This window comes from Muntiacus reevesi, chromosome 1 (genome assembly GCF_963930625.1).
Source record: "Muntiacus reevesi chromosome 1, mMunRee1.1, whole genome shotgun sequence".
In the NCBI taxonomy this organism is placed as follows: Eukaryota; Metazoa; Chordata; class Mammalia; order Artiodactyla; family Cervidae; genus Muntiacus; species Muntiacus reevesi.
In genome coordinates, this window is record NC_089249.1 from 92,730,615 (window position 1) to 92,758,084 (window position 27,470).

Below are 27,470 nucleotides of genomic sequence, written 5' to 3' on the forward strand. Positions count from 1 at the left end.
GGTGGCTTCTGTTGCCTCCCACTGGCTTTCTTCCCCTGGAAGGGGGTTAGGGGGATGGGGGTGGGTTTGGCCTTGGGCAGGGTGTGATAGTTCCACCTTCCCCTCTGGGGTCATCTTGAGAGTTTAGAAAGCTGGGCCTGGCTGAGGAGACAAGAGACTTTGGCCAAGAATAACATTTCTTTTTTTTTCAGTGGTACTTCCTTCCCCCTCCCCCACTTGTTAGCAGCCTGTTGTGAGCAGCAGGGGATGGACGGGTCAGGTGGGCGGTCCTCAGAGCTCATTCCTCCACTCTGGCTCCACTTGCAGGGACAGGCCCCCTTCACCCTCCCGCTCCTGGGGGAGGTAGTCGTGACTTTTGGGTCCTAGGAAGAGAGGGGGAGAGCTTTGTCTTAGTCACTTACCTCCTCCCTCAGCACTGCCTCCCTTTCTGGCCCACCCTGGCCCAGCCATACCTGAGGTAGAGGGGCTGAGTTTGCTCAGATCTTGGAGTAAGTTCTGCCCCTGCTGCAGGTCCAGTTTGGCAGGGAAGGGGCACCCAGTATACCCCCCGTTTTCCTTACAGAACTCCAGGAATCTGTGGGGTACGGGAGCATTCATACACAGCTGCACAGGGCTGGCTGATTGCCTGCAGAGGCTGGGGGCCCAGCCTGGGTCCTGCACACCGGCCTAAGCCTGGGGGCAAGTTGCTTAACCTTGGCAAATGGAGATGTTAAGATAAAACAGATGGGAAGATTACCTGAGCCCCAAGGGTGCTTCATAAAACTACAGCTGTCCTAGGCTAGGGGGTGGCGTTACTGACTCAGTGGACATGAGTTTGAGCAGACTCTGGGAAATAGTGAAGGACAGGGAAGCCTGGTGTGTTTCAGTTGAGAGGGTCTCAGAGTCGGACACGACTTGTGACTGAACAGGCTTGTAGCCTTCAAGAGGGATGGAGGGTGGGATGCTCACACTTTCCAGTCCGGGTCGTGGCCCAGCAGGAGTGGGTTGCCCACCACGATGAGCAAAGCCTTGGCCCGGGTCACTGCCACATTGAACCTCTGGTGAGAAGAGGTGGTGGGGGTCACAGCAGGTAAGGGCCCCCTGGAAGGAGGAGTGCCCACCAGCCCACCAGCCCTCCAACCTTGGGGTTCTTGAGGAAACCCAGGTTAAAGTCCAGATCCAGCTGCACGAAGCTCTGGCTGCTCCGCACAGTGGAGATGAGGATGACACTGCGTTCCTGGCCTTGAAACTCTTCCACTGAGCCCACCTAGAGGGGAGGGAGGGGAGGGAGGCAGGGCCAGAGGCACTCAGCAGGGGACCCAGAAACCAGCCCCGCCTACCAGAGCCTGAGGACAATTGTTACAGTGGAGGGAGCCAGCAAAGAGGACAGAACTATGCTGTGCTAGCTGAAACCTGAAAAGTGAATCCAGTTAAAGTGGTGGGAACTGGAAAGGCTTCTAAGCAAAGAGAACAGGATTCCAAAGAATACTCACTAGGCAGAGTTTTTCAGACTTTCCTGAAGATAATCACTCAGTACTTGTTTAAGTAACTCTAGGCCCTAACCCAGAAAGCCTGAATCAGAATTTCCACCAGAAAGGCCTCTAATTCCTAAAGTGCCCATTTTCAACCCTGATCACCTGAGGAGCCATAAAAGAACAGCTGGCCTGGCTCTGCCCCCAGATAGCTGTGTTAAATGGTTGGGTGGAACCCTGGCGCTGGCAGCACTAAAAGCTCTCCAGGTGATTCTTATCTGAGAAAGAGTGGAGCTAGCTGTCAACTGACTCAGGGTGGGAGAGGTCAGTGGGGACATCATCACAGGACAGGTCTGGCTGGCTAGGGAGACTGGACTTTATCCTGTAAACCAGCCTGATCCTAAGAATCCTTTGGGGTAATTGCTAAACACACAGGCTTCCCGGCCCCAGACCAGACCTATAACTTGGGATCTCCAGCAGGGGAAAGCCCAAGTTGGTCTCAGGCAGCGAGGCTGGGGCAGGGACTGGGGCTGTCCCAGGAGCAGTAGGGCAGGGACCCAAGGAGGTGTCTGGAAGTGGGGGAGCGAGGGAAACAAGTCAGGGAGGGAGTGTGAAACAGTGGTGAGGGTCACCTTCAAGTCCTTGATGTCGTCTAGTCCCCGAAGCTCCTTGTCAAGTTTGGTGATGCAATAACGGATTTTTTCCACCTGGAAGATGGGGACAGGTGCCTTTCTCTCCTGCCATTACCCCAGCACAAGAGGGAGCCAGGCAGGAGGCCAGGGAGCTGGGGGGCAAAGAGGAGGTACAACTGACCTCTGAGCTCGTCTGAGATATGGGGCCAGCAGAGAGGCCTGAGCTGGAGCCCCTGCCTAGTGGTCTGCCTAGGTATGGGAAAGTTCCCTTGATGGGAACTGAGGGCCTGACCTGCTTCCGGTATGGGGAGATGACGCCCACACTTCGGGGGCTCAGACGGGCTTTGCCCTTCTTGGAGGAGGGGGCCAGGAGCTGTTTCAGGTAGGAAGTCACTGTGGCAGCCTCTTCTGGGTTGAAGAAGGACGGGCTGTTGCCCTCACGCTCATCCTTGCCCATTACACCGTGAAAGATGATGGGAAAGTCCTGGACACAGGGTTAGGGGAAACCTTCAGTTGGACCTCCCTGACTCCCTTCCCTTCCACCCCCAAACCCTTCCAGGGAATGGGGGATCCCAGGTAACAAAGGGCAGGGCTTGTGGCCTCCACTCAGAGACTCCTGCCTCCCAGACCCTCAGTAAGAGGGAGGCTGGGGTACAGGTGGGAGGAGCCTGAGCCCCAGCCCCGCTCAGCCTCACCTGTCGAGGCAGACCCTCCCAGCGGCAGAAGCGCTCTCGGTCAACGACATCCGCGCAGGCCTGCAGCTCCCCATCATAATACAGCCGGTTAGGAACGTCCAGGATAGTGGGGTGAGACCTGGGAGGAGGAGGAGGAAGGAAGAGCAATACCAGACCGGGGCAGGCTCTCCTCCACCCACTCACACACTATCCTGTCCTGCCCACTGCATAGCAGACTCATTCAGTTACAGCTTTTGCAACTGGGTACCAAGAGACCTGACTTAGATCCCTGGGTCGGAAGATACCCTGGAGCACGAAATGACAACCCACTCCAGTATTCTTGCCTGGGAAGTCCCACGGAGAGAGAAGCCTGGTGGGCTACAGCCCATGGGGTCGCACAGAGTCGGACGTGACTGAGCGGCTAACACACACAGAGTTAAGCACAGAAAGCAGAACCAAATGTGGCTCCAGAAAGCATCCAGTCCACAGACTTCAAATTTAAAAGAAAACACCAAGAAATCAGGGACCCATTCTCAAGTCTCAATTTTGCCAAGGAAGGATAATACAAAAACACGCATCACCGACTATCACCATTACTGGATGAGATCATGTGTTTAAATCCAAAAATATGGAGAAGGAAATGGCAACCCACTCCAGTATTCTTGCCTGGAAAGAGGTGCCTGGCGGGCTACAGTCCATGGGGTCACATGACAGCATGTGTGCATGAGGGTGGAGGGAGATGGGTTGGTAGCAATAAACTGGTAGAACTAAAAAAAAAAAAAAAAAAAAAAAAAAAAATCCCCAAATACAAGCAGTTAACACAAATACACAACAGCTAACATTTATTGCATTCTTAGTGGACTCATCTAAGGAACTAAAGATTCTTAGAGGACTCAGCTAGGAACTCAACTGATCATTTCAGATGCAAGAACTCGCTGACTAAAGGAAGCATACAGCTCTTTAACTTGAATAATCACTGTCTGTATTATTCTCATTTCTCCTTGGATTGCCTAGAAACTTCACCTGGGACCTGCCTCAGACACATTCCAGTGTCTGGGAACCCGTGACCATCCCCTGATATACAAATAGGCAAACTGCTCTGGAGTGAGGGTACCTGCTAAGTCACACCACCTACAAACAGCAGTGATGGGACTGCAGAGGAGGCCTTCCAGTTTACAGTCTTTCTGCACCGTATAGTCTCTGAGCAACAGGACTGTGGGATGGAGGCTACAGCTGGGCTGGTGGAGGGTGTGGGGTACCTGTAGTTGCGCAGCAGTTTGGTTATGAACTGGGGGTTATAGCCATCTGGGCCCTTCTTGTATAGGGCGTTGAAGGTGAGCAGCCGCTCCAACAGTGAGTACCCCAGCCCATGCTTCTGGGTCAGCGGGCAACGCAGCACAGGCCCCAGCTGCCGGGGGTCTCCTGCCAGTACCAGCTGCCCTCCTGGGTTGTCTGCCTCCTTGACTTCCATCAGCCCTGGAAAGTGGGGGGTGATGGGGAGAAAGGTGTGTGGTGGGACCTCTCTGACGCCATGTGAGAGGTCAATTTGCAGCCCCCTCAGGCCCCTCACCTGCTATGGCCACCAGGCTCTCTGGCTCCATGGCATGGCCAGCCTCGTCAATGAAGATGTGTGTGAAGTGATCGATGGGAAACTGGGCCGAGACCAACCTGGCAGGTGTTAGGCCAGGCAGGGGTCACACCCAGATTGTCAAACCTGAATGCTCACCTAGGCCAGCCCTCTCCGCGACTCCCCAGGAACCATCCTTCCCCATTTTCCCGGCCTGCCACGTCTTTACTTAACACACTATTAAGAGAGACACACACACACACTTCCCACCTGCTGGCAGTGATGAGCGTGGTAATTAAGACGCGATATTCCTGCAGCTTCTTCTTGGAAGGAAATACAAAATCCCCCTTCTTTGCATCCCAGTTACAACAGGGCTGAGGGTTGGGCAGGGAAAGGAGTCAGCTTGGCTCCACCGCCAATTTCACCCTCACTCTGGTTCCAGGGCCCCCAGGCAATTTTATTTCCTTTCTCTCACTTTACACACAAATGAAGCACTTGACCCACCCAAGGTCACACAGCAAGTATCTCAGAACGAAGGTCTCCTAGTTTCCCGACCCTAGTGTTCACCCAGAGCGGCACCCACCATCCCTCGGCTGCTGGCCTTTCCCAGGTACCTTGATGTCCTCAGGGACCAGGTGGATATCCCTGCTGGGCGCCAGGAGGCGGTAGATGGAGCTGGGCAGGTGGACCCGGAGGCGCTGACAGAGGAGATCGGCCCCTGAGTTGGACGGAGCGCAGGCCAGGATGTGGGCTTTGGGCACGTGCTTCACCACCTGCGGTGGGGATAAGCACAGTGTGGAAAGCAGCTTCTGGTCTCCGGGTGGGGGTTGAGGGGTGGGGGGCGGTGCAGAGAAGTGTGGTTGTGACTCAGGCTGGCGCAGTGTGGCAGCTCTCTCCCACTGCTAGGGAGGGAGTGACTAAAAAGGCAAGTTCTGATCCCCAGCCCACTGCAGTCCAAACAGGACTTTATGCTAGAAAACTGCTGCAGTAAATATAAAAGGCTACCATGACTGATGCTGAAGCTCCAACACTTTGGCCACCTGAGGCGAAGAGCTGACTCACTGGAAAAGACCCTGATGCTGGGAAAGATAGAAGGCAGGAGAAGGGGGCGACAGAGGACGAGATGGTTGGATGGCATCACTGACTGAATGGACACAAGTTTCAGCAAACTCTGGAAAATGGTGAAGGCCAGGGAAGCTTGGCGTGCTGCAGTCCGTGGGGTCACAGAGTCCTACACGGCTGAGCGACTGAACACAATAACCAAGACAGGGATATGAACTGCAGCGTGGCGCCGTGCAATATTCAACGTGCACACAGTGCTCAAAGCCACACTGGCCCTTGGTGCCAGCTAGCTGGCGGGAAGCAGAACCTGGGGACAGCTGCTTGGTTCCAGGGGGACTCAGAGTGTAGGCCATAGACTGTAGGCTCAGGCCCCACCTGTTTGATGGCTTCCACTAGGGTGACAGTCTTGCCCGTGCCCGGAGGCCCAAAGATGATGTAGGGGGCGGGGCGGGTGGTGCCCATAACGATGTGCTTCATGGCCTGAAACTGCTCCGGGTTTGACTCCAGACTCCGGTCGTACAGCCTGGCAGAGTGCCACAAACATGATGTTGTCGAGCCCCAGAAGCCTCCCTGACCGCATCCCCTACACCCATACTTCAAGTGGCCCCGGAGCCCCTGCCCAGTCTCACTTGAGCTTCACATCTGAGGGCAGCAGCGGGACTCCACGTGAGGCCACCGGGAAGAGCACGGGCTCAAGTGGCCAGCGCCCCGTCAGCTCCAGGGCACGGTGCTGCACCCGCAGGGGCTGGCGGTTGAAAGTGAAGTTCACCTTGAAAGTCAGCCCATCCACAAAGCGGCTCAGGAGGCTTTGGGAAGGGAAAGAGAGGGGGAAGCATTCCAGTAAGGAGGGGTGGGCAATAAAAGGCCAGGACTCTGTCCATCTACCCTAACCCCACTCCCTCTCCCAGACCTCCGAGCAATCCTCTAGGAGAGGAAGCTGCTGAGGCACCTCGGGGTCCCCCCCCTGCTCTGTCCCTGGGGTCCCGCTCACTCTGGGGAGAAGCACCCTCCTCCCTTGGCCTTTGGGCCATCTGTAGACCTTCCTATAGCTCAGGGTTCCCTCAACACCTACCTGGTGGAAAAACTCAGCTTGACCCGGTCCAATTCCACCTTGTGCACAAAGCCCTTGTAGGTGACAGGGTCCTCGTGATGTGTCTCGGAGGACAAAACGGCAAATAGGTGGTCACCCCGCAGCACCGAGGGGCGGCTCTCGGCCACCCCAGGAACCTAGGAAGCAAAAGCACCAGCAAGCTTCTAGCCTGAGATCACCAGTGGAAGGCCCACTGAGACCCCTGCTCCTGAGACACAAGGTCTGACGATCCACCTCTACCGTGGGGTTCAGGGAGCTTTGCTTCTTTCCTCTTCCACCAGGCAGGGCAGGAGTCAGGGGAGATGGGGAAGGGACAAGTTTGCCCAAGCTGCTCAGAGATGCTGAGTCCAGGAATCCTGGCAACCCTCCAGGGCATGATTTCAAGACCCAGGGGTCAGTTTCCCAGTAAGTCCACCTGCCCTCTTGGCCAGTTCAGTTTCTACTCTGCCTTTAAAATCTTATTTAAAAAAAAAAAAAAATCTTGTTCAAAAGTCAGTTCCTGCAGGAAACTTTCCCTGATCATCCTCACTTGCTATCCCTTCTCACTTGGTGCCTTTCTCAGCACATGGGTGCAGGAATCCGTTCTCATGTGCATTTCTGGACTTATGTATACACACTCAACATCTGAGAGCTGGAGAGGTCTCTAAGAATTATCTTCCAGACTTCCCTGGTGGTCCAGTGGTTAAGAATCCACCTTCCAATGCAGGGGAATCAGGTTCGATCCCCAGTGCGGGGAACGAGGATCCCACATGTTGCAGGGCAACTAAGCCTGCACCCTGCAACAAGAAAAGCTTGCAGACTGCAATGAAGATCCAGTGCAGCCAAAAAACCCAAACAAATAAACGAAAAAGAACACGAACCATTTAGTTCAGCTCCATGCTTTTCAGGAGACCAAACTAAGGCCCAGAGATAGCCAAAGACTTGCCTAAGGTCACAGAGCCAAGTGATAGCAAAGTCTGGGCTAAAACCCTAGTCTTCCCTATTACCCTGCTATGACACCTCTTTCAGGGGCCCAGAAGCCTACTCTGCTCCTTGCCAAGACTTCTGGGACAGGAACAGCGTCATTATCCTTTTGTTTTGCCCACAGTCTGTTGGTTGGCTAACGAGTCCATCCTCCCTACTACCGATCCAAGTCCTGACCTCCAACGTGAGCAGACGGGGGTTCCGGTCTATGGGGTCCCAGGTCATGGGCACCGACTCCAGGTCATAGTGCCGGATGTCGTGCTCCATCTGCAGCTCCTCCAGGTGCAGCAGCAGCCGGAGCTTCACCTCGTAGTTCCTCCACTTCAGGGCTGTCTGCAGCTGGGCCCTGGCAGTGATGGGTGGGGAGTTGGGAGGGGAGGGACAGGAACAGGATGGGTCAGGCAAACCCCATGTCCCGGAGCACCTCTCCCTCTGCCACCCTCTCCCTCTGCAGCCCTGAGACCATGAAAACGTCAGGAATCAGGGAAGACTAGAAGAGCAGAGAAGCAGATGGGGGTCAGGGGCCTCTAAGAAGGCAGTCCCTGCCCGCCAACCTCAGACCTGCGTTGTGGATCCTGGAGCCGGAAACATCTTCTCTCAAAGATCCTCCTATGACTCATACCCTCACCTCATTCAAATGTTATTTTCTGCTCAAATGTCACCTCCTTGAAGGGGCCAGGACTAGCTGTCCTCTGCAAAACAGGACAGCCCACCCCTTACTCTGCTTTAACTTTAGTTAGTTCTTCATAGTACTCATCACTACATAAGATAAGATGAGAAATGCTCACTTTCCCCAACTACAATGTCAGGGCCATCACGTGAGTGATTCATCTTGAATGCAGCCTGGCACATGGTGTGTTGGCCAGTAAGGGGATGAATGAACTGAGCATGGGAGGCTGAGGACAGAGGCATGGGGCAGAAGCAAGAAGTGAGCAGAAAAGAAACATATAACGCAGTGTGAAGGGTGCAGAGGGATGGTACTTACTTGATCTCAGCAATCTCCTTCGGGGCAGTGAAAATACTTGTTCCCTGAAGAAGGAGGGGGAGCAGCTGTCTGAGGCGGAGGGGTGGGTAGTATGTTCCCAGTGGCAAACTGAACTCCAGGTCATAGTTCTTAGAACTGCAGGAGCGGGACAAGAAAAGCTATTACAAACACAGAGACCCTTCGCCTTCAGAGACTCTGAGAAGGCCCTTCCCTGGGGGATGCACAAAGCCCTGCTTCAATACTATTGCTGAAAGGAGTAAAGGAGTCAGTAGCCTTTGCCCTAGAAGACACGACTCACTGTCTCATGAGGCTGCTCATGCCAAGGCTGGACCATTTTCATTTTTAGAAAGCATGATACTTGAAAGCATTAAAAAAAAATTATGTATAATATATGGAATTCCCTGGCAGTCTAGTGGTTAGGACTCCACACTTCCATGGCAGAGGGGGTCTGTTTTTGATCCCTGGTTGGGGAACTAGGATCCCACAAGCTGTGAAGTTATCTATATACATATACATATATAAACAATACATGTTCATTAGAGAAAAAAAATCAGAAATTAGGTAATAAATAAATGGTAAAAACAACATGCTCACCATCCAGGGATAACCACTGTTAACTTCTTGATATGTAGCCTTCTAGACACTTTTCTTTGTCAACATGTATTCTACAAATATATTTTAAGTTAACTAGCCAATTAATTAATTAACTTCTTGGCTGCACTGCATGGTTTGTGGGATCTTAGTTCCCCACGAGGGAGAGAACTTGTGCCCCCTGCAGTGAAAGTGCGAAGTTCTAACCACTGGACCCGTAGAGAATTCCCCTATACATAGGGGAATTCTGCTAAAATCCTGCTAAAAGCAGAAAGAGCACAGTGGTCTCACAGCTTGCTTTTATAGCTCAGTATTTTGTGAACACCTGGACGTGTTAAAAAGAGATGTCTACACATATGATTCCATTCATATGACATGTCCAGAAGAGGGAAATCTATAGAACGTACATGAGTGGTTGGTGAGGGCTAGGAGGCGGGGGCGGCAGCAAAACGGGGGATAACTAAAGGGTATGGGCTCCTTTTGGGGGTGACGAAATGTTCCAAAATGGATTGAGATGATGGTAGGACCTATCTGTGAATATGCTAAAGAAATCACAGAATTGTACACTTTAAAGGAATGAATTGTATAGTATGCAAGTTGTTTCACTAAAGCTGTTATGAGGGGAAAGGGGAGAGAGGGAGAGAGAGAGAGAAACATGACCACCCCGGCTGCCTGATAATCCATCATACAGTCAAAAATACTTGAAACTTTTTCACACTGTCCTTGTATCTGCTTTCCTTCTTAGACAGAAAAGGTCTCTGAGGTCTGGAGGAGTTAAGAACTCATTGTTAGGAAAGGGGGCTCTGTGTTCTTCCCAAATGCCCACACAGTGATGCGGGGAGGGACCTCCCCCAGCCTGGACTGGGTTGGACGTAGGACTTACCGGTCGGGTCTTTCTCCTTCCTCTATTCGGCTGGTCACCACAGGGTTTCTAGCGACCTGGCGCCGCTTGAAGGGAGTCGTGGGTTTCAGCTGTGCTGCTAGGGGACTGTGGGCCACGGCGGCTAAGAAGCGGGCGATGTAGAAAGTGCCAGCTCCTTCTGAGCCCGGCTCTCCAGGGCCCAGCAGCTCCCAGAGCACTGTGGCTGGGAAGTAGCCCACAAAGCCGGTCTTACAATGAACATGCAGCTCATAGCATTCACCTAGGAGAAGACCGCTGAGTGAGCTGGGTTGGGGAGGGAGCTGCCCAGAGCATCCCAACCCTGACATGCCCCAGATGGCCCCTACCCCAAGGCAAGCCCCACCAGCCTGCAACAGCACATTCCTGAAGCAACAGACCCTCCTAGGGCAGGCCTCCGTCCACCAGAGGCTTTTTGAGAACCCACTCACCCGGGCGCAGGAGGCAGGGCAGCTCCCGGTCTCCATTGCAGAAGGAAAACTGGGGGGTCCGGCAGAACGGGAAGAGGTGGGTGAGGGTGACAGGCTGGGTTCCTCCATTCCGAAGCCTGAGGGTCAGCACCTCCTTGCGGTTCAAATCCAGGCGGATAAGGAGCTGTCCATCTCGGGCTTCGTGGGGCCCCTGGACTTCCACATTCACCCCATGTTTCCCATGCATATACTCAGCCCTGGGGAGAGCGGGAGTCAAGGGCGGGCAGGGCTGGGGCAGGAGCAGACAGGACTGGGAGTTGCCCTCGGGAAAATCACAGAATGGGGAGGATGGCCAAGTGCCAGCCATGCTCAGGAAACCCACTCCCCAACTCAGGCCAATTAGCTCCTTCCCTGCCCTCCCCTCAATCCTTGCAGGAGGGAGCCCACACTCCACCCCCCACCAAGCCGAGGCAAGCCCCAGTCACACAGTTTCCCACACACCCAGGCCCCTCTTGCACACCCCCATCACACACAAGCACACCTGTCATGAAAGATAGTGGCTAGCAGTGACCTGTGGTGTTTGCTCATTTCCAACCCCGGCTTCATTCTCCTCTTTTCTGGGAACCACACGTCGGCCCAGCGGTCGAGCCCGAAGAACCTGACTCGGGTCTTGGTGACGTAGGCCAGATTGGCAATCTTCATTCCATACAGCATGGAGGAGAAGCCAGGGGCAGGGGTCCCAAAGCTGCCGGGAGCAGAGGAGACTGCGGAGTGAGGGCCAGGGGGCGGCCAGCTGGGGAGGGCGTCTGAGAGCCACTCTGTGCGGGACAGGATGGGGCTGGGACAGGCCGGGACAGCAGGACTTTTTAATGTTTTCAGGGAAGGCAAGGGGACCCTCCCCAAGACTAAATATGATTGTTTTAAACAAGCAGCAGGTGGTGGACGTTGCACTTCTGCGGAGAAAAGTCCAATGGTGGGCTGTTGAGATGGAGGACTAAGGGAAGAGAGAGTAAGAAATGAAGATCTGGGGCAGGGTGGGGGCAATTTGGGACAGAAAAGATATAAACACTGAAGCAGAAAGAGTTAAGGCAGAGAGGGAAGCCGAAGGAGCTGGTTGGTAGGGTGGTGGTGGGGGGTGCATCCCAGGTCCAGCCCGCTGGTGAGGAGTGAGAGGGGCAGAGAGTGCAGGTGTCCAGGGTGTGTGGGCAAGGTGGCTGATGAGACAGCAGTGTCCCCCCGAAGTCAGAGGGTGCAGGTAGAACCCAAGCAGGAAGGGAAAGGATCCTTCTCCAGAGATCAAATAGCTTGTTTGGGCCTAGAGAAGGTGAAGACAGGGAAAACTGGTCAGAAGGACAATAACCCCAAGGTTCAGCGCCTGGAATTCAGTTTAGTCAACTCGACAAACACTTACAGAGACCTGTTATGTGCCAGACACTGCACTAGATGCTGGGGGTTCAAAGAGGCCTTGAGGAGCATGGAGGGAACACATTCATTCCAGCCTCTGCCTGGAGCTCAGAGGGGAGGAGCTCAGACTTGGCGGCTTCCCAAGGAAACAGCGTCAGAACTGAGTCCTGAAGGATGAATGGGTGTCATTCAAGTACAGGATGGAGCACAGCGTGTGAGCCGAGGTATGAGGGGCGAGTGGGGTAAGCTGGGGGGACCACCCACTCTGACACTAGCTGGGTCACCTTGGGTCACTGAACCTCGCAGAGCCTCACTTTGCTCCTCTATAAAATGGGGATAACAGCAGACTTATCTCCCGGGGTGGTTGTGTGGATCACAGGAGAGACAGACACTGCGGTGTCCACTTAGCCCAGTGCTTGGCACATAAGATCTCAGTAAGGTGCACTATGATTAGTATCACATCCAGTCTGGTTGTACTAGAGTGAAGAGTGCAAGGAGGGATTAGCAGGAGGCAGCAGAGGTGGGCAGGGACCAGGTCTCGAATAGTTTTGCATGCCAAGCCATGAAGCCTGCACCTGACCCTGAAGGCCAGCAGCTCTCCTCCTTTACAGGCACTTAAGGGCCAGAGGACATCCCAACATGTGACACGTCATAGACACATTCACGCTCTGGACAGTTGACCACCCTCCCTCCGTGCTTTGAGGGGAATGAAAGCAAATCCTAGTTCCTAGGAACCATGGCCATCCCTGTTGAACTATTAAGGCTCAACCAGCATGGTCACTCACCAGCATAAAATAAGATCATTTATGGTTATGGACATTTCCCTGGTGCCCCCTGCCTATAACTCTGCCCCTCTCCCTCCCCCCATGCAAGTGAGTGATACCATTCAGAAAACTTTGAATTGGCTCTGATTTGTCTTACAAAGATAGTAAATCATGTGAAAACACAATAGAAAATGCTCAAGAAATGTTAGCTACTATTATTAGTATCCTATTAGTAGTAATAGTAGTACTAGTAGCAGCAGTAGTAGTTAAGAGTAGTAACTTACTTCCAGCCTGCACCAGAGGCTACACTGTGGTTACACAACCACCCCATGTTGGTGGGTTTTAAGCAGGGGAGTGGCAAGATCATATTTGCATTTCAGATCACCCAGGCATCAGGAATGGAGGATGGATTTGCTGGAGGCAAGACTGTAGGCAGGGAGACCAGTTAGAAGAAGGCATTGCAACCGTCCAATTCAAAGTTGACAAGGGTCCGAACAAGGCAGTGGTCAGGATGGAAGAGGAGACAGATCTGATATTTAGAATAAACAATTAGCAGATTTTGGTTTCAGACAGGAGAGCAAATGTAGGCTGGGAAGAGGGAGGAGTCAAGGACAATACTGAAAGCAGTGTCTTCGCTTCAGGGACTATTCCTGAGATAGGAGGGAGACACAGGAGGAGGAGGAGGCTGGAGGGACATATAGATCTGGAGGACATGGTCAATCTGAGATCCCATGGTCCACAGGCAGCTAGCTCCATGAATCAAAAGCTGAGAACTCAGGTCAAAGTCAAAGCAGACCCTAATACTAGGGAGATGTCAATAGTATTTACAACTATGGAAGTGTTCAGGATCTTCCCAGGGAGTGAGTCGTCTGAGGACCACTGAGGCCAGCACAACCCAGGGAGGAATAGAAAACAGCAGGAAGCTCCTGGAGAGGGAAGAGAATCAGAAGGAAGTCTCACAATCAGGTATCAGGCTCAACTGCTGCTGAGCCGCTGAGGCAAAGGGATTGAAATCAACCCTGGTAACTTTCACCAGGGCCCCGTGGTCAGTGAGTCATTAAGTCATGAATCGGCACACACTCAAATGGCAACAGATGCCAGACTCCACATGTACCTTTGATACCTGCAGCCATCTCCGGTCCTAGTATAGGACCTGAGTCGTTAGTAGAAGGATTACACACATCCTTCTTGAGTGAATATTCTATTACTCTAACCAGGGGCTCCCCTGGTGGTAAAGAAAGTAGCTGCAACGCAGGAAACATGGGTTTGATTCCCGGATTGGAAAGATCCCCTGAATGAAATGGCAACCCACTCCAGTATTCTTGCCTGGAAAATCCTGTGGACAGAGGAGTCTGGTGGGTCACAGTCCATGGGGTCACAGAAGAGTCAGATGCGACTAAGGGACTACAAGTCTAAACAAACAAAAGCTCAGGTGCCCTGAAACACCCTGGAGCTCTCAGCTTAGTAGTAGAGAGAAAATGGGACCCTGAGGGGACTGAGCAAACCCAGGAGCAGAAATCCTGTCTAACAGGAAGAAATGCTACTCATTTCTATTAAGAGGTTACCAGGCCCAAGATGGCTAGATGTGGCTTCTAAGAGAAGCCCAAAGTACAATTTTAAGGTGAAATCTTCCATCTTTGGAAGCTTCTGCATGGACACATGAGCAGGAGGAACTCTGCAAGTTTTGCAGCTTCTATGATAGGTGCTATGCCTGTGTGCTAAGTCACATTAGATGTGTCTGACTCTTTGTAACCCCATGGACTGTAGCCTGCCAGGCTCCTCTCTCCAAGGGATCCTCCAGGCAAGTGGGTTGCCATGCTCTCCTCCAGGAGAAAGGTACTACCACCTAAGTATTAATAGCTTTCAAATTATTCTTCATGTCTATTACCACTACCCAAGTTCACTTGGTCTAAGGTGACAACCATAAAAATTTTAAAAAAAAAAAAATTTTTTTTAGAAATCACAAACTTAGTACATACTTGTTGAAAAAAAGCACCAATTCTTGCATTATAAATCTAATCATTTGGATTTCAAGGGAAAAAAAGATGAACAATTCAATAGAAAAACAGAATATTCAACTTAAAGAGCAAACTGATGACTCAGCGGTAAGAAAAAATACTCCAAAAATAGACAAATGCAAATGAAAGTAAAAATGAAGTATCATTTTGTTTCCATGAGACTGACAAAAAAGAAGACAGTCACAACATGTCTTACTATGTGGGAAAGAAAACTCTCATACATTGCTGGTAGAAAGTGGAAATATTACAACCATTTGGAAAACAATCCAGCAACATCTCCTAACATTTTATATGGAGGTATCCTTTAATTCATGGGAATGTATCCATGCAAAAGAAACATACCAACATATAAGAACATATGTGCAAGGAGGCCTATTGTAAAGTCCTTCATATTGGCCAAGAATTGAAAACAAATGTCCATCCATAGGGAGACAGCTGAATAAGCTGTAAACACTCGTACCACAGAATATCAGACGGCTTTTTAAAAGAATGCATCACATCCATTTGAAAGACTAAAATGTAAAAGGTTGTCAACACCAAATGTTGACAAGGATACGAAAATACCAGAATGCTCGTGCATTGTTGGATGGACTATAAAACGGTACATCACTGTAGAAAAAGGTTTGATGGCTTTTTGTAAAGCCAAACATAACATAATACTCTGATTTTTAATAAAAATATTATTACATTGTTCATGAAATAAAAATTCATAAAAAATGTAACATGACTATAACATCTAGTGTAGACCTACCACTGGTATTTATTCAGTAAGGACTTGCCAGGAGAATGGGTGAAAGAAGTATCAAGCAATTCCAGACTGTCATTTTATAGACGAAACAGGTTAACAATGCAAACACTGAACCTCTGGCTGCCAGCAATACTGTGCGATGGCCTGGAATATCAAGTGTCAGGTTATATGTATTGTCCAAACTTGGACACTCCAGTCGCAGGCAAGGTCACACCAGAAGACCATTCTAAAGAAGACTTTGCTGGCAACTACCAAAAAACGAGGTTAAGCAATTTGCCCAAGATCATAGTCTCCAGGACATGTATATATATCAGGGTTTCAAGGTCATTGTTTTCAGTTTGGGGCTATTTTGAATAAAACCGCTATATACATATACATATATATATACACACACATATGCTTCCATGTTGGCTTAGTGGTAAAAGAATCTGCCTACAATGTATGAGCTATGAGTTTAATCCCTGGGTCAGCACGGCAACCCATTCCAGTATTCTTGCCTGGAGAATCCCATGAACGGAGGAGCCTGGCAGGTTATACAGTCCATAGGGTCACCAAGAGTCAGACATGATGGAAGTGACTTAGCATGCACGTGTGCATATATATATATATATATATATATATTTTTTTCCCCACCTTGGCCAAGTGAGCTGCATGTGGGATCTTAATTCCTGGACCAAGGATCTAACCCGAGCCCTTTGCACTGCAAGCATGCAGTCTTAACCACTGGACTGCCAGGGAACTCCCTGTGATTTATATTTATATAAGATATACTGTTGTTGTTTTGTTGCTAAGTCCAACTGTTTGCAGCCTCATGGGCTATAGCCCGCCAGACTCCTCTGTCCAGGGGGATTCTCCAGGCAAGAATACTGGAATGGGTTGCCATTTCCTTCTCCAGGGGATCTTCCTGAACCATGGATTGAACTCAAGTCTCCTGCTTGGCAGGATGATTCTTTACCACTGAGCCACCAGGAAAACCCATAAGAAATACTGCTGGTAAAAGAATACCAAAAGAATTGGTAGTAAAATATTGGTGATAAAAAGAAACCACTGATACACAGAACAACATGCGTGAATCTCAAACATATTATGCTGAACAAAAGATGCCTTATGTAAAAGAGTACATACTATCTGATTCCATTAAATAAAGGTCTAGAATGGATAGTATCTCAAAAAAAAAAAGAAAAAAGAAAAAAGATCAGAGCAGTGGATACTGGGTGGGTAAAGGTGAGGACTAAATAGGACAGGAGATGAAGGAACTTTTGGGGGTGATGTTATGTTTTATATCTTGATAGGGTGTTGCACGCAGGTATTTGGATTCATTAAAACTCACAGAATGGGACACTTGAAATCTTGTCTATTTCACTGTAGGTAAATTTTACTTAAAAAAAAAAAAAAAGGGTAAACATGTGAATTCCCTGGTGGTCCAGTGGTTAGGATTTTGCCTTCTTACCGCCTACGGAGTGGGTTCAGTCCCTGATCTGGGCACTAAGATTCCACAAGCTGTGTGGAGTGGTCTAAAAAAACCCCATTGTAAACAAATTTTGAACTCTTAGATCAATAGTTATAACAACAACAATCATGCTGAAGTGCTCAGGGGTGAACTGTACTGGTATCTGTAACTTATTATGAAATACGTTGAACAAATTAAGATAGCTAGATGGGGACATCCCTGTTAGTCCAGTGGTTAAGACTCCACAATTTCACTGCAGGGGGCACTAGTTCACCCCTGGTCAGGGAACTAAGATCCTCACATGGTGCAAGATAAATATAGCAAGACAGATGGACGGGCAGGCATGTGTCAAATACTAATTAAGAAATCTAGGTGAGTGGCCATTGCAACCCCCTGCTCTGCAGGCCCACAGAGCTGTACTCAGAAGCTGACCTCAGACCCTACTGTCCCTGAGTCTTGGCTGCCCTCACTCTGCCACCCGCTTTCAGAACCAGACTTGTTGGAGCAACTATGCTTGCTGCCTCTGCCAATGGATTACAAGGGCCAGAAGCTAGCCGAACAGATGTTTCAGGGAATTTTCTTTTTTTCTGCAATAGTCGGATTTATCTATGGGTACCTGGCTGAACAGTTAGGGCGGACTGTCTACATAGTCATGGCCGGATTTGCTGACACTTCCTCCGTGGTCTATTTATCGCCAGCATCCTCTCAAGTGGGTACCTGCTACAGACTCAAGCATAGAAGAAACCAGGGGAAAGAAAAGAGGCATGCTAAAGGTAACTGATTGGGGTTTTCATGACTCAGGTTTTACTACTGCACCTGCTTTGTTTCATGTGACAGTCTTAACCACTGGACTGCCAGGGAACTGTGGCAGTCCTGTGATTTATATTCGTATAAGATACACTGTTGTTTAGTTGCTAAGTCCGACTCTTTGCAGCCTCATGGACTGTAGCCCGCCAGACTCCTCTGTCCATGGGGATTCACGTATCACATGTGACATGTGAACTAAATTGTTTTCTGTGAGAAACATGCTCACCAGCCCAAACTCAAGAATGGAATTGGAGACATGAGGTATAGCGGAAAGCGAAGCCTTGTGGTCTTGCAAGATCAGGTGTCTGATGGGCAGGCACACCCACAGTCCTTACACAAAGCAAGTTATCCTAGCATGCAAGCCCCTCTCCCAGTTCCTCATTGGAGTACTATGCGGTGAACAATCTTCCCGGAAGTCACCTAGGTTTGTTCTCTCCCTCTTTACAGGCTGGCCCTTCCCTGACATCGTTTCCTCCTTTCCTGTGCACGTCCTTCCATTTTATATTTTGAATTCACCAATAGGGTGAACCTCGGGTGAAAAATCCTAGGCATCCCACCTTCCCAGTTTTGTAACCCTTATGGCTATTACACCAGCAAGCTGTCACTCAAAGCTAGCTATTTTTGAAAATGGATCACTTTACGTTTTTTAGTTCTTACCTTTTCCTAATACAAAACACGAACATCTATGCTCAGCTGTGTATAGATTTTGTTCTCCCTCTGTTTCATTTCTCTGTTGGGTTTTAATTTATAAATAGTTTGGACCTTGTCTTCACAAACTTCCTCTGAAATGGAGAACTGAAAACACAAGTATGCAAAGTTTCCTTCAGGTCTACAAAATAATGAAGGATAAAAGCTTCATAAATGATTGTATAATTTAACTATCAAAGTTTTGTAATTCATTATAAGTAGTCAGGCTGTTTTAATGTTTTCAATTAAAATTCAGTGCAACTTAAAAAAAAAAAAAAAAAAAGAAATCCAGGTAAGGTGCCCTCTAGGGCACAAAAGCCTGTGCTGCTTCTTTGTAGAAATAGACTTCATTCAGCCTCCTTGACCTTCCCAGAGTTCCAAGGGGCAGAGTCAAACAGTTGCTAATCAGGGAACGGAGGGAAATGCAGAAACAAGGTGGGGAAGGGGGGTGTGGGGGGATGTGGGGGGTTCCCAGTCTAGAAACAATAGTGCAGCCTCAGGGCAGGGTCCTATTTCCTCCTCAAGGAATACACATAACAATAGCTTTGCAGGCTAGGAACTAAGGCCACCACCCAGGTGGATGATAGTAACTTCAGGCAGAGCACAATATTCCCTGAGCACCACCCTGTTACCTCACCACCAGCCAATCAGAAGAAAGTCACACACCCTGCAGCCCTCATTCCAAATTCTGCCTGTAACAACTTCTCCCAGAAAACCCTCAGGGAGCTGCCTAAATCACCTGTTTTCTTTGCTTGGCCCTGTAATAACCCTATCTCTGCTACGAAAGTTTGGTCTGTTTGGCGTCATATACGCGTGGGGCACACCAATTTGTGTTCAATAACAAGCGTATATGGTTGTTAAATGTCACATTATTTCAACTTTTCATTATGTTTGAAATCTGTCATAATAAGATGTTGAGGAAAAAACCCAATAATGCAATTAGAAGAATATACCAGACAATTAGGAGTCATTTCCATGATGTATTGACGAGTAAGAAAATCAGGAGATGGAAAATGTGTATAACGTGATCCTTTTAAAATACAACAATAACAAAAATACCCTAATTGATGTGAGTTACCTTAGTGTGGAACAGAATGTGGCAATGTAGGTGGGGTGCTGATATCAGAGGTATCTGCATGCTCAGTTTCAAAGTTGTGTCTGACTCTGCAACCCCATGGACTGCAGCATGCCAGGCTCCCCTATCCTTCACTATCTCCTGGAGTTTGCACAGATTCATGTCTACTGAATTGATGATGCTATCTAATCATCTCATCCTTTGCCACCCACTTCTCCTTTTGCCTTCATTACCTGACAAAACATTAAGGGTTCCCACTCTTTCACTCTCAACTATCTGCTTAACTGTTTGACAGTAAAGAATCTGCCTGCAATGCGGGAGACCTGGGTTTGGTCCCTGGGTCGGGAAGATCTTCTGGAGAAGGGAATGGCTACCCACTCCAGTATTCTTGCTTGGAGAATTCATGGACAGAGGAGCCTGGCAAGCTACTGTCCATGGGGTGGCAAAGAGTCAGACATGATCGAGCGACTAACACTAACTGTTTGATATATACCTCTCCAGGCTCTTTTCCTTGCATTAAAAAAATATATATTTTTAAGTATACATATTTTTTGTGTGTGCTACACATACTATTCTGTAACAGACCTCTTTCACCACCATGGACAACATTTTACCAAGGAATTCCCCAAGTAGGCCATGCTGACTGGCAAAGGATAGCACAGTATGAATGCATTGTGGTTGGTTTAACTATTTGTTCAGCAATAGATAGCTAGGCTGCCAACAATTTTTGGCTATTTCAAATGTTACAATGACCATCCTTCTGGGTCAAAGAGAATGAAGCTTTACTTTGATGTGTGTGCGCCCCTGCATTTAAACTGTGGTCAACCACTGAACCACCAGCAAAGTCCTTGAGATTTTTATTCACATAAGAAATACTGTTGATGTTGTTAGTTACTTAGTTGTGTCCGACTCTTTGGGATCCCATGGACTGTAGCCCGCCAGGCTCCTCTGTCTATGAAATTTTCCAAGTCAGAATACTAGAGTGAATTGCCATTTCCTCCTCCAGAAGATCTTCCAAACCCAGGTATCAGACCCGGGTCTCTGTGGCTCCTGCACTGGCAAGCAGATTCTTTTCCACTGAGACAGCTGGGAAGCCCCCTTTAGTTTGATAAGTTCTGCCAAACTGTCCTCTAAACAAGTTGTACAAACTTACATTCTCACTGAAAAGAATTCGAGAAAACCCCTTTCCTAGACCCTAACATCAGAAACCTTCAGTCCTTTAAACTTTCAACAATCTGATAAGCAAATGAATGGTTCAGCTCACTTCAGTTGCTCAGTTGTGTCTGACTCTTTGCGACCCCATGAACTGCAGCACGCCAGGCATCCCTGTCCATCACCAACTCCCGGAGCTTGTTCAAATGAATGGTACCTTGTTTACATTTTCATTTCCCTGATCACTAGCATAATCAAGTATCTTTCCCTCTGTTTATTAGTTATTTATATTTCTTCTGTGAACTGCTTGATCTTATCATTTCCCCAAGCCTTATGAACTATCCCACCTGCTTCTGACTCCACACCTCTCTAACAGTCCATTCCTTAAAGAGTCAGCAGGAAGTGAAAGTGTTAGTCACTCAGTCATGTCAACTCCTTTCCAACTCCATGGACTGTAGCCCACTAGACTTCTCTGTCCATGGGATTTCCTAGGCAAGAATACTGGAGTGGGTTGCCATTCCCTTCTCCAGGGTTTCTTTGTGAGCCAGGGATCACTTCCTGACCCAGGGATCAAGCCTGGGTCTCCTGCACTGCAAGCAGATTCTTTACCATCTGAGCCACCAGGGAAGCTCTTTAAAGTTCACAGGAGTTATCAGCAAACACAAATCAGGTCACCTCCCCCAACTTATGACTCCACAGACTACAGGACTAAGTCTAACCCTTTAATATGGCTCTCCTAAACGCTCCACCATTAACAACAACAGAAAACATTTATTAAGCACTTACTACGTGCTGTTCTAAGAAGCAACTTGCATTATCTCATTTACTCCTCACAACAACCCTTTGAGGCAGCAACTATTATCATTCCATTTTAGGGAAGAAACTGAAGAACAGGTCCCCACACCACAACCTTTCTAAATGGCACCTCAGCCATCCCAGCTATTGTACCACCGCAGTCCCCCTTCAGACTTCTCTGCCACAGTTGGATATCCTGGGTGTGTAACGCCCTGCCCCTGGTCCCTGTTGTTTGTTAGGTGGGAGATGACTAACTTTTTAGACCTGGTTCAGGAAAGCCTACTAGCCTGAGGAATGGTATTTCAAAATACAGTATCAGATTGTTACTGGCAGAACAGACATTCCTCAGTTCTTGTCCTCCTGAGGCAAAGAATTCAACTGAGAGACACAAAGCAGTTTCAAGCAGCAGGAGTTTTTAGGTGAAGCGAAAGTATACTCTCGAGAAGATAGGAGAGTCGGCTGTCTGGGAACCAGAAGCAGCCCCGCAGTGAGGGTACGGTAGGTTTTAACAGAAGGGTGGAAAGTCCTTCCTGGTGACTGAGTTATCTGACTGAAAAACTGATTGGCAGCTTTAGGTGATGTAACTTTTCTCACGTGCAGGTGCTTACCCATAAGCACCAAAGCAAAACCTATTGGGGGGAGGGGGAGGTACACAAAAATTGCAATGCTGATTTATTATAAAGATGCATAATGAACCTTGGGTTACTCTGAGTCACCTCTCAGGTCTTGACGCACCTGAGCCAACTGGTGATGGTGGTTTGAAAAGCCCTACTGTGTTCCTGACATCTTGCTTGGTCCTGAAACTGGCTGGAAATGTAGCAGTTCCTAACAAAAAAAGGGAGGATGTCTGAGTGTGTTCTGGTCATCAGTATCCAGTTGTGGGGGGTGTGGTGGGGTGGGGTGATGGCCCTATCCAGAATGGGGCAGGACCTGCTCTTGTCTGACTAGCTACCTAAGAAGTGATCTTTTTTTTTTTTTTTTTATTAGTTGGAGGCTAATTACTTCACAACATTTCAGTGGGTTTTGTCATACATTGATATGAATCAGCCATAGAGTTACACGTATTCCCCATCCCGATCCCCCTTCCCACTAAGAAGTGATCTTAATGGGACTTCTAGTTCTATGTTTTACAAACTGGATTGCAACTCTCATTAATGGGTAAAGACCAGACCAGGGCTTTTGTACAATTGAAGTAAACTAGAATAAAAAATATCAGAAGGTAGGGAATGAGGCTAAGCTTTGTTTTAAGGACACATACTGTTCTGTGAAAGCTGTGTATACCAGACCCCATATTAAAAAGCAGAGACAACTGCTGTGCCAACAAAGGTCCGTCTAGTCCAAGCTATGGTTTTGCCAGTAGTCATGTATGGATGTGAGAGTTGGACTATAAAAGCTGAGTGCCGAAGAATTGATGCTTTTGAACTGTGGTGTTCGAGAAGACTCTAGAGAGTCCCTTGGACAGCAAGGAGGTCCAACCAGTCAATCTTAAAGGAAATCAGTCCTGAATATTCATCAGAAGAACTAATGCTGAAGCTGCAATACTTTGGCCACCAGATGCTAAGGGCTGACTCATTGGGAAAGACCCTGATGCTGGGAAAGACCGAAAGCAGGAGAAAGGGATGACAGAGGATGAGGTGGCTGGATGACATCACCGACTCAATGGACATGAATTTGAACAAACTCCGGGAGATAGTTAAAGACAGGGAAGCCTGGCGTGCTGCAGTCCATGGGGTCGCAAAGAGTCGGACACGACAGAGCGACTGAACTGACTGAGTGACTAAAAGTAAAATGTAAAGTTTACTGTGGAGAGAGGTCCAGAGTGATCTTTCTAAAAACACTGATTCTCTCGGGGTCCTACTTTGCAACTTTCTGTGCTTCCCTATTTCTGTTAAGATTAAAAACAAAAACCCCACATCACCTCCCCATGGCCCACAGTGGCCTACCCAATCCAGCCCCTGCCTCCCTCTGACCTCATGTCACCTGTTCACAGCTCACACCCAGCCTTGGAGGTGCTACTTCCTCTGCCTGGACTGCCTTCCCCTTGTCTTACACCTGCTAACTCCATTTATCATTCGAGATTCTGCTCAAACATCACCTTCTCCAGAAACTTCTGGTTCTGCATCCTGGGCTTTTTCTCACAAGCACTTATCAGAACAGTAGTCAAATGCATTTTAAATACATATATTTTTTAAAGTATTTGTCTTTAATTGCCTCCTTCTTCCTTAGTTACGTTCTTTCTGTTTATCTACAGCAACTCACAGTTTTGCTTTGCTCATAGGAGGCATTCAGCCAACATTTGTTAAATGAAAGAATGAGCCTCTTGCCCAAGGCAAGAATCATCTCCTCTCAGAAACTTTTTCATGATGCCAGTGCTTATTCCATAACTCCTAACCAGCAATGTTAATGATAGCTGCCACTTCCAAAGCCCATGCACAGTTACCAGGGGAAATGCCTTACCTATGATATTTTATTTTGGCCTCACACAACTGAGAGAAAGGCAGTATTTTACACACTTAATAGTTAGGGAAATTTAGATACGTGGTTAAAATCACATGCAACTAGTAAGTGGCAGGGTCAGAATTTGAACTCCAGCTATGGAAACATGATACTAGCTCCTGAAGCTCAGAATGACATGTTTATCTACACATCTGCCACTTCCTACTAGCCTACACTCTTCAGAGGCAGGAACCAGGGTACAGGCAAATGGTAGAGCCCCCATTAAATATATTTGAGCAGGGTACTTCATAACATTATAAAATAGCCTATTAATAGCTGGAAGGGACCTATTCTTCTCAGTGGAGGAAGCGCCGCAGAATTCCTGATACAGGGTGACTTGCTATAGCTCCCCTACAACCTTTTCTCTTGCAGATCAATTTTACTTACTAACTCTATTAGATTCTGGAAGCATTTACTGAGCATCTAATACATACAAGGCTCTATGCTGGAGACTGAGGGAAGGCACCAACATGATGAAAGGCCTGTCCCTGTGTTCAGAGGTTCTACAGTCTGGTGGAGAGATGCGAGCTCTAACACAAGGTAGGGTGACATCCAGCTATAACTAAGCTTCGAAGAAGGAGCAATGAGAGCCCAGAGAAGCAATAAATTTCCACTGGGTGGATGAGGGTTAAGGTCACAGCACAAGAAAGTTCTCTCTAGTCAGAACAGAAGTCTCTTCCACCTGGTGGATGGTGGGGGTGGTTTTTTGGGGGAGGGCTATGTCACTTAATTCACTCAGTTTGCAGCATCTCACTTAACCAACCAGGGGCTGAAACTGAGCAAGTGCAGTGAAAGCCCAGAATCCTAACCACTAGGTCACAGAGGAATTCCCCGAGTCAGCCATGCTGAGTGAACTCAGTTCTGCCTTCTGGAATGACACCAAAGTATAATCCTTTCCCCTCAGGACAGTCTTTAAAATATTCACCTATAACTACCTTGTCCTCTCCTCTCTTTTCAAGGCCAGCATTTCTCCATTTCTTTGACTGGGTTTCACAAAAAGAACGAATCAACATAGAAGCCTTTCCTCCTCCTCCAAGTACTAAAATGCTATCTAGCCTTCAAAGCAAAGGACAAGGTCAATGCCACCTTCTCCATTGAATTCCCTAATAACTACAGGGGAGTTGTATCTTACTCGCCTAAAAACAAGTACATACTAAAAAAATTACTTTTGAAATCTCTTAGATTCACTCGTAACGTATGGTATATGTGGTTTTCTACATGCCTGTTTGTGGCTATCTGACAAAGCCGGTTTTCCCTCAGTTTTGGAACATATTGTGTAACTTTGATGTAGAGATGACAAAGACTCTTTCTTTGAGGAAACTTCAGTCAGGCTCCTCTGAACCCTCTTCTGCCTTAGGCTTCAATTTTGCCCCACCCCCACACCCTTAATGCTGTCTGAGTGATTCTTCATTCAAGACCCCCTCACGCTGCTGTTGGCTATAAATCCTAGCTGTCTTTGCTGTATTGAGAGATTGAGCAAGAGCTCCTCCCAAGGCAGTACCTACTGCAGTAGTCTAGAATAGTCTTCCTCACCATTTAAACAAGCATCAGAATGATAGTCTCTTTAACAGAGCCCAAAGAAGTAGTCGACTTTTGTTCAGTCGCATTGTACCTATTTTTTTGGACACAGGTAAATTCATGGATGTGAAGTGTTGATGATGTGACTCAATGGTAATTGTTCTCTTTTTATTTTCCTCCAGCATTTTTCTTATTATCTGTATTATAGTCCTCATGCTATTTTATTATTACAGCATACTGTATGTTTCACAGCCCCTCCTGCTCCCCTGGCATTATGTATTTTCCATCTTTATATTCCCCAGTGCCCAGCACAGTGTGGGGACATAAAACAGGTCAGCGTCTTTGCTCCTTTAGGTGCTACTCAAACCCGTTAAATGTCCCTCTTAAAAAAAACAAAATAACAACAACAACAACAAAAAACAATGTCCCTCTTAAAACGTGACACTCATTACTGAAAACAATATTCCAGAAATGATCCGGTAAACCTGGAGAATCACTTACCTCCTGCCCCCCACCCCAAACTACACTTCTATAAACACAGTCTAACACTTCTTGGGCTCTTTAAGCAGCCATACCCGCCTTTTGGTCTACTGAAACCCAAAGTCTTTTTCAAGAGGTCTGTTAGTAAGCCTAAATTCCCACCACCCAGTATTTATTTAAGTCTTTATATTTATCCCTGTTAAAGTGTTTCTTGGTCTTCTGCCCAAGACCCCAAGGCTGCAGCCTGTTGCTAGAGGTGTTTTTGAAGCACAATTCTGTGGTTTGACAGGGAGAAGTCTCTTTGATTTTCAATTGAATGGGAACAGGAAAGGAGGACCAAACAGCGTTTAGCCACAGGATGAGAAGGGGCCTCGAGGAGACCGGCCCCGCGCGGGTCTCCATGGAGAAGCCACAGGTGCTAATGGAGGTTTGGTACGTACGCACTCGGTGCCCTTTCCTTCTTCCCCGAGCTCCCTGAGACTCTCCCTCCTGCCCTGGGTCTCTTCAGCTCTTTGGGATAGTGAACCCCCGAGGAAACAGCCCCTCAATGAAGGGGCGGAGGGCTCCGCAAAGCTCGCGCCAGGGCGGGCAGCCCCCAGCAGGCAGCTCGTTCCCCGCTCTTCTGCAAAGCCCGGGCTCCCTCCCGAGCTCCCTTCCCCCACGCCGAGCGCGTCCCACCCTCAGCCCCCAACCCCCGCGGGCGGCGCGTGGGCGCAGCACCCGGCTCCCCCAGACGTGTCCAGCGCCGCCGCCGCCGCAGCCGGGGGAGCAGGCTGTGGGGGAGGTTCTCCGCCCGGACTCGGCGCAGGGGCCCGGCAGGGGCAGAGCGGGTGGGATGCTGGCGGTGCGGGCGGCGCGGGCGGGGCGTGGGCACCGCGCAGGAGGGGGCGCTGTGCGGCCCCGGGACCCGCCGGAGCCACTGGGGGAGCTGCCGTTCTTCCGCGCCCCGGGGCGGGAAGGGTGGCCCCGCCGCGGGGGTCGCGGCGGTAAGCTGGGCCCGCGTTTCGGGGCCGGGGAGTGGGCCGGCCCGTACCTGGTCTTGAAGTCCTGGTTATAAATGGTCCTCAGCCGCTCGCGATCTGTCTCCCTGTCCTGTCCCCGATCGACCAGGAAATTCTCGAATCTCTGGCCCGTCTCCCGGAGCTGCCGGCAGCTGAACTTACTGGGCATCGCGGCGGCGACTGCGGCCCAGGCAGGAGGGTTCGTAGAAATGAAACTGAAAGTCGCCGCCGCGGCTGGAAGTTGGCGGTCTTAGGGTGAGGGTGCTGCAGGGGAGAAAGTCCCAACTCCGACCCCAGATCCGGCAGGACCCCTTCTCCCCCCACCAGGTTTCCCTCTTCGGTTCTTTTCCTACCTGAGCCTTCCCTTCGGTCTCTTCGTCCTATCCCCTCCCCCTCTTCCTATTAACTCTTTGCTAAGGAGTCTGACCCCTCCCTCAGGGCCCTCCCCTTACCCCAAGCTCCCTCCCCTGGCTTTCAGCCAGAATCTGAACGTGGCTATCGCCTGGGGCCCCCTGAACAGTCCGGGAGGACTTCCTAGCCTCAGTTTGGACAACTCCCACGCCCATCTCCCAGGGCTTCGCGACTTATTGAAAAGCAGGGGAGCAAAGGGCAGGGACTGGGACCTGGGTCGGCTGCGGCTGGACTGGGGCAGCTCGTCCAACACCTCCCCCAGACAGCCTGGGACACTGGCAAGTACAGAAGCGAGAGGCACGCCCCCCTCCCCCATTTTCCCTTCTCCGGCTTGCAGACGC

At 49.2% G+C, this 27,470-nt stretch overlaps 1 protein-coding gene across 3 annotated transcripts; it reads right to left on the reverse strand.

Annotated features, from left to right (window-relative positions):
- Positions 1–168: 168 nt before the first annotated feature.
- On the reverse strand, positions 169–27,148 carry MOV10 (Mov10 RNA helicase). 3 transcript variants are annotated; one of them, XM_065906872.1, is made up of 21 exons: positions 27,072–27,148; positions 26,751–26,982; positions 10,865–11,068; positions 10,345–10,580; positions 9,899–10,157; positions 8,425–8,559; positions 7,617–7,785; positions 6,459–6,613; positions 6,016–6,192; positions 5,762–5,909; positions 4,939–5,097; positions 4,595–4,698; positions 4,328–4,425; positions 4,017–4,233; positions 2,779–2,896; positions 2,376–2,567; positions 2,084–2,158; positions 1,121–1,246; positions 949–1,037; positions 453–574; positions 169–362 (listed from the first exon to the last, which is right to left on the reverse strand). In XM_065906872.1, exons 2-21 carry the CDS (start codon positions 26,885–26,887, stop codon positions 271–273), a joined length of 3,012 nt encoding a protein of 1,003 aa, XP_065762944.1. In that variant the 5' UTR covers positions 26,888–26,982; positions 27,072–27,148; the 3' UTR covers positions 169–270. The 3 variants fall into 3 exon arrangements, with proteins under 3 accessions (XP_065762944.1, XP_065762950.1, XP_065762953.1); XM_065906878.1 differs by having other exon boundaries at positions 26,751–26,952; positions 27,072–27,138; XM_065906881.1 differs by lacking the exon at positions 27,072–27,148 and having other exon boundaries at positions 10,895–11,068; positions 26,751–27,055.
- Positions 27,149–27,470: the final 322 nt, after the last annotated feature.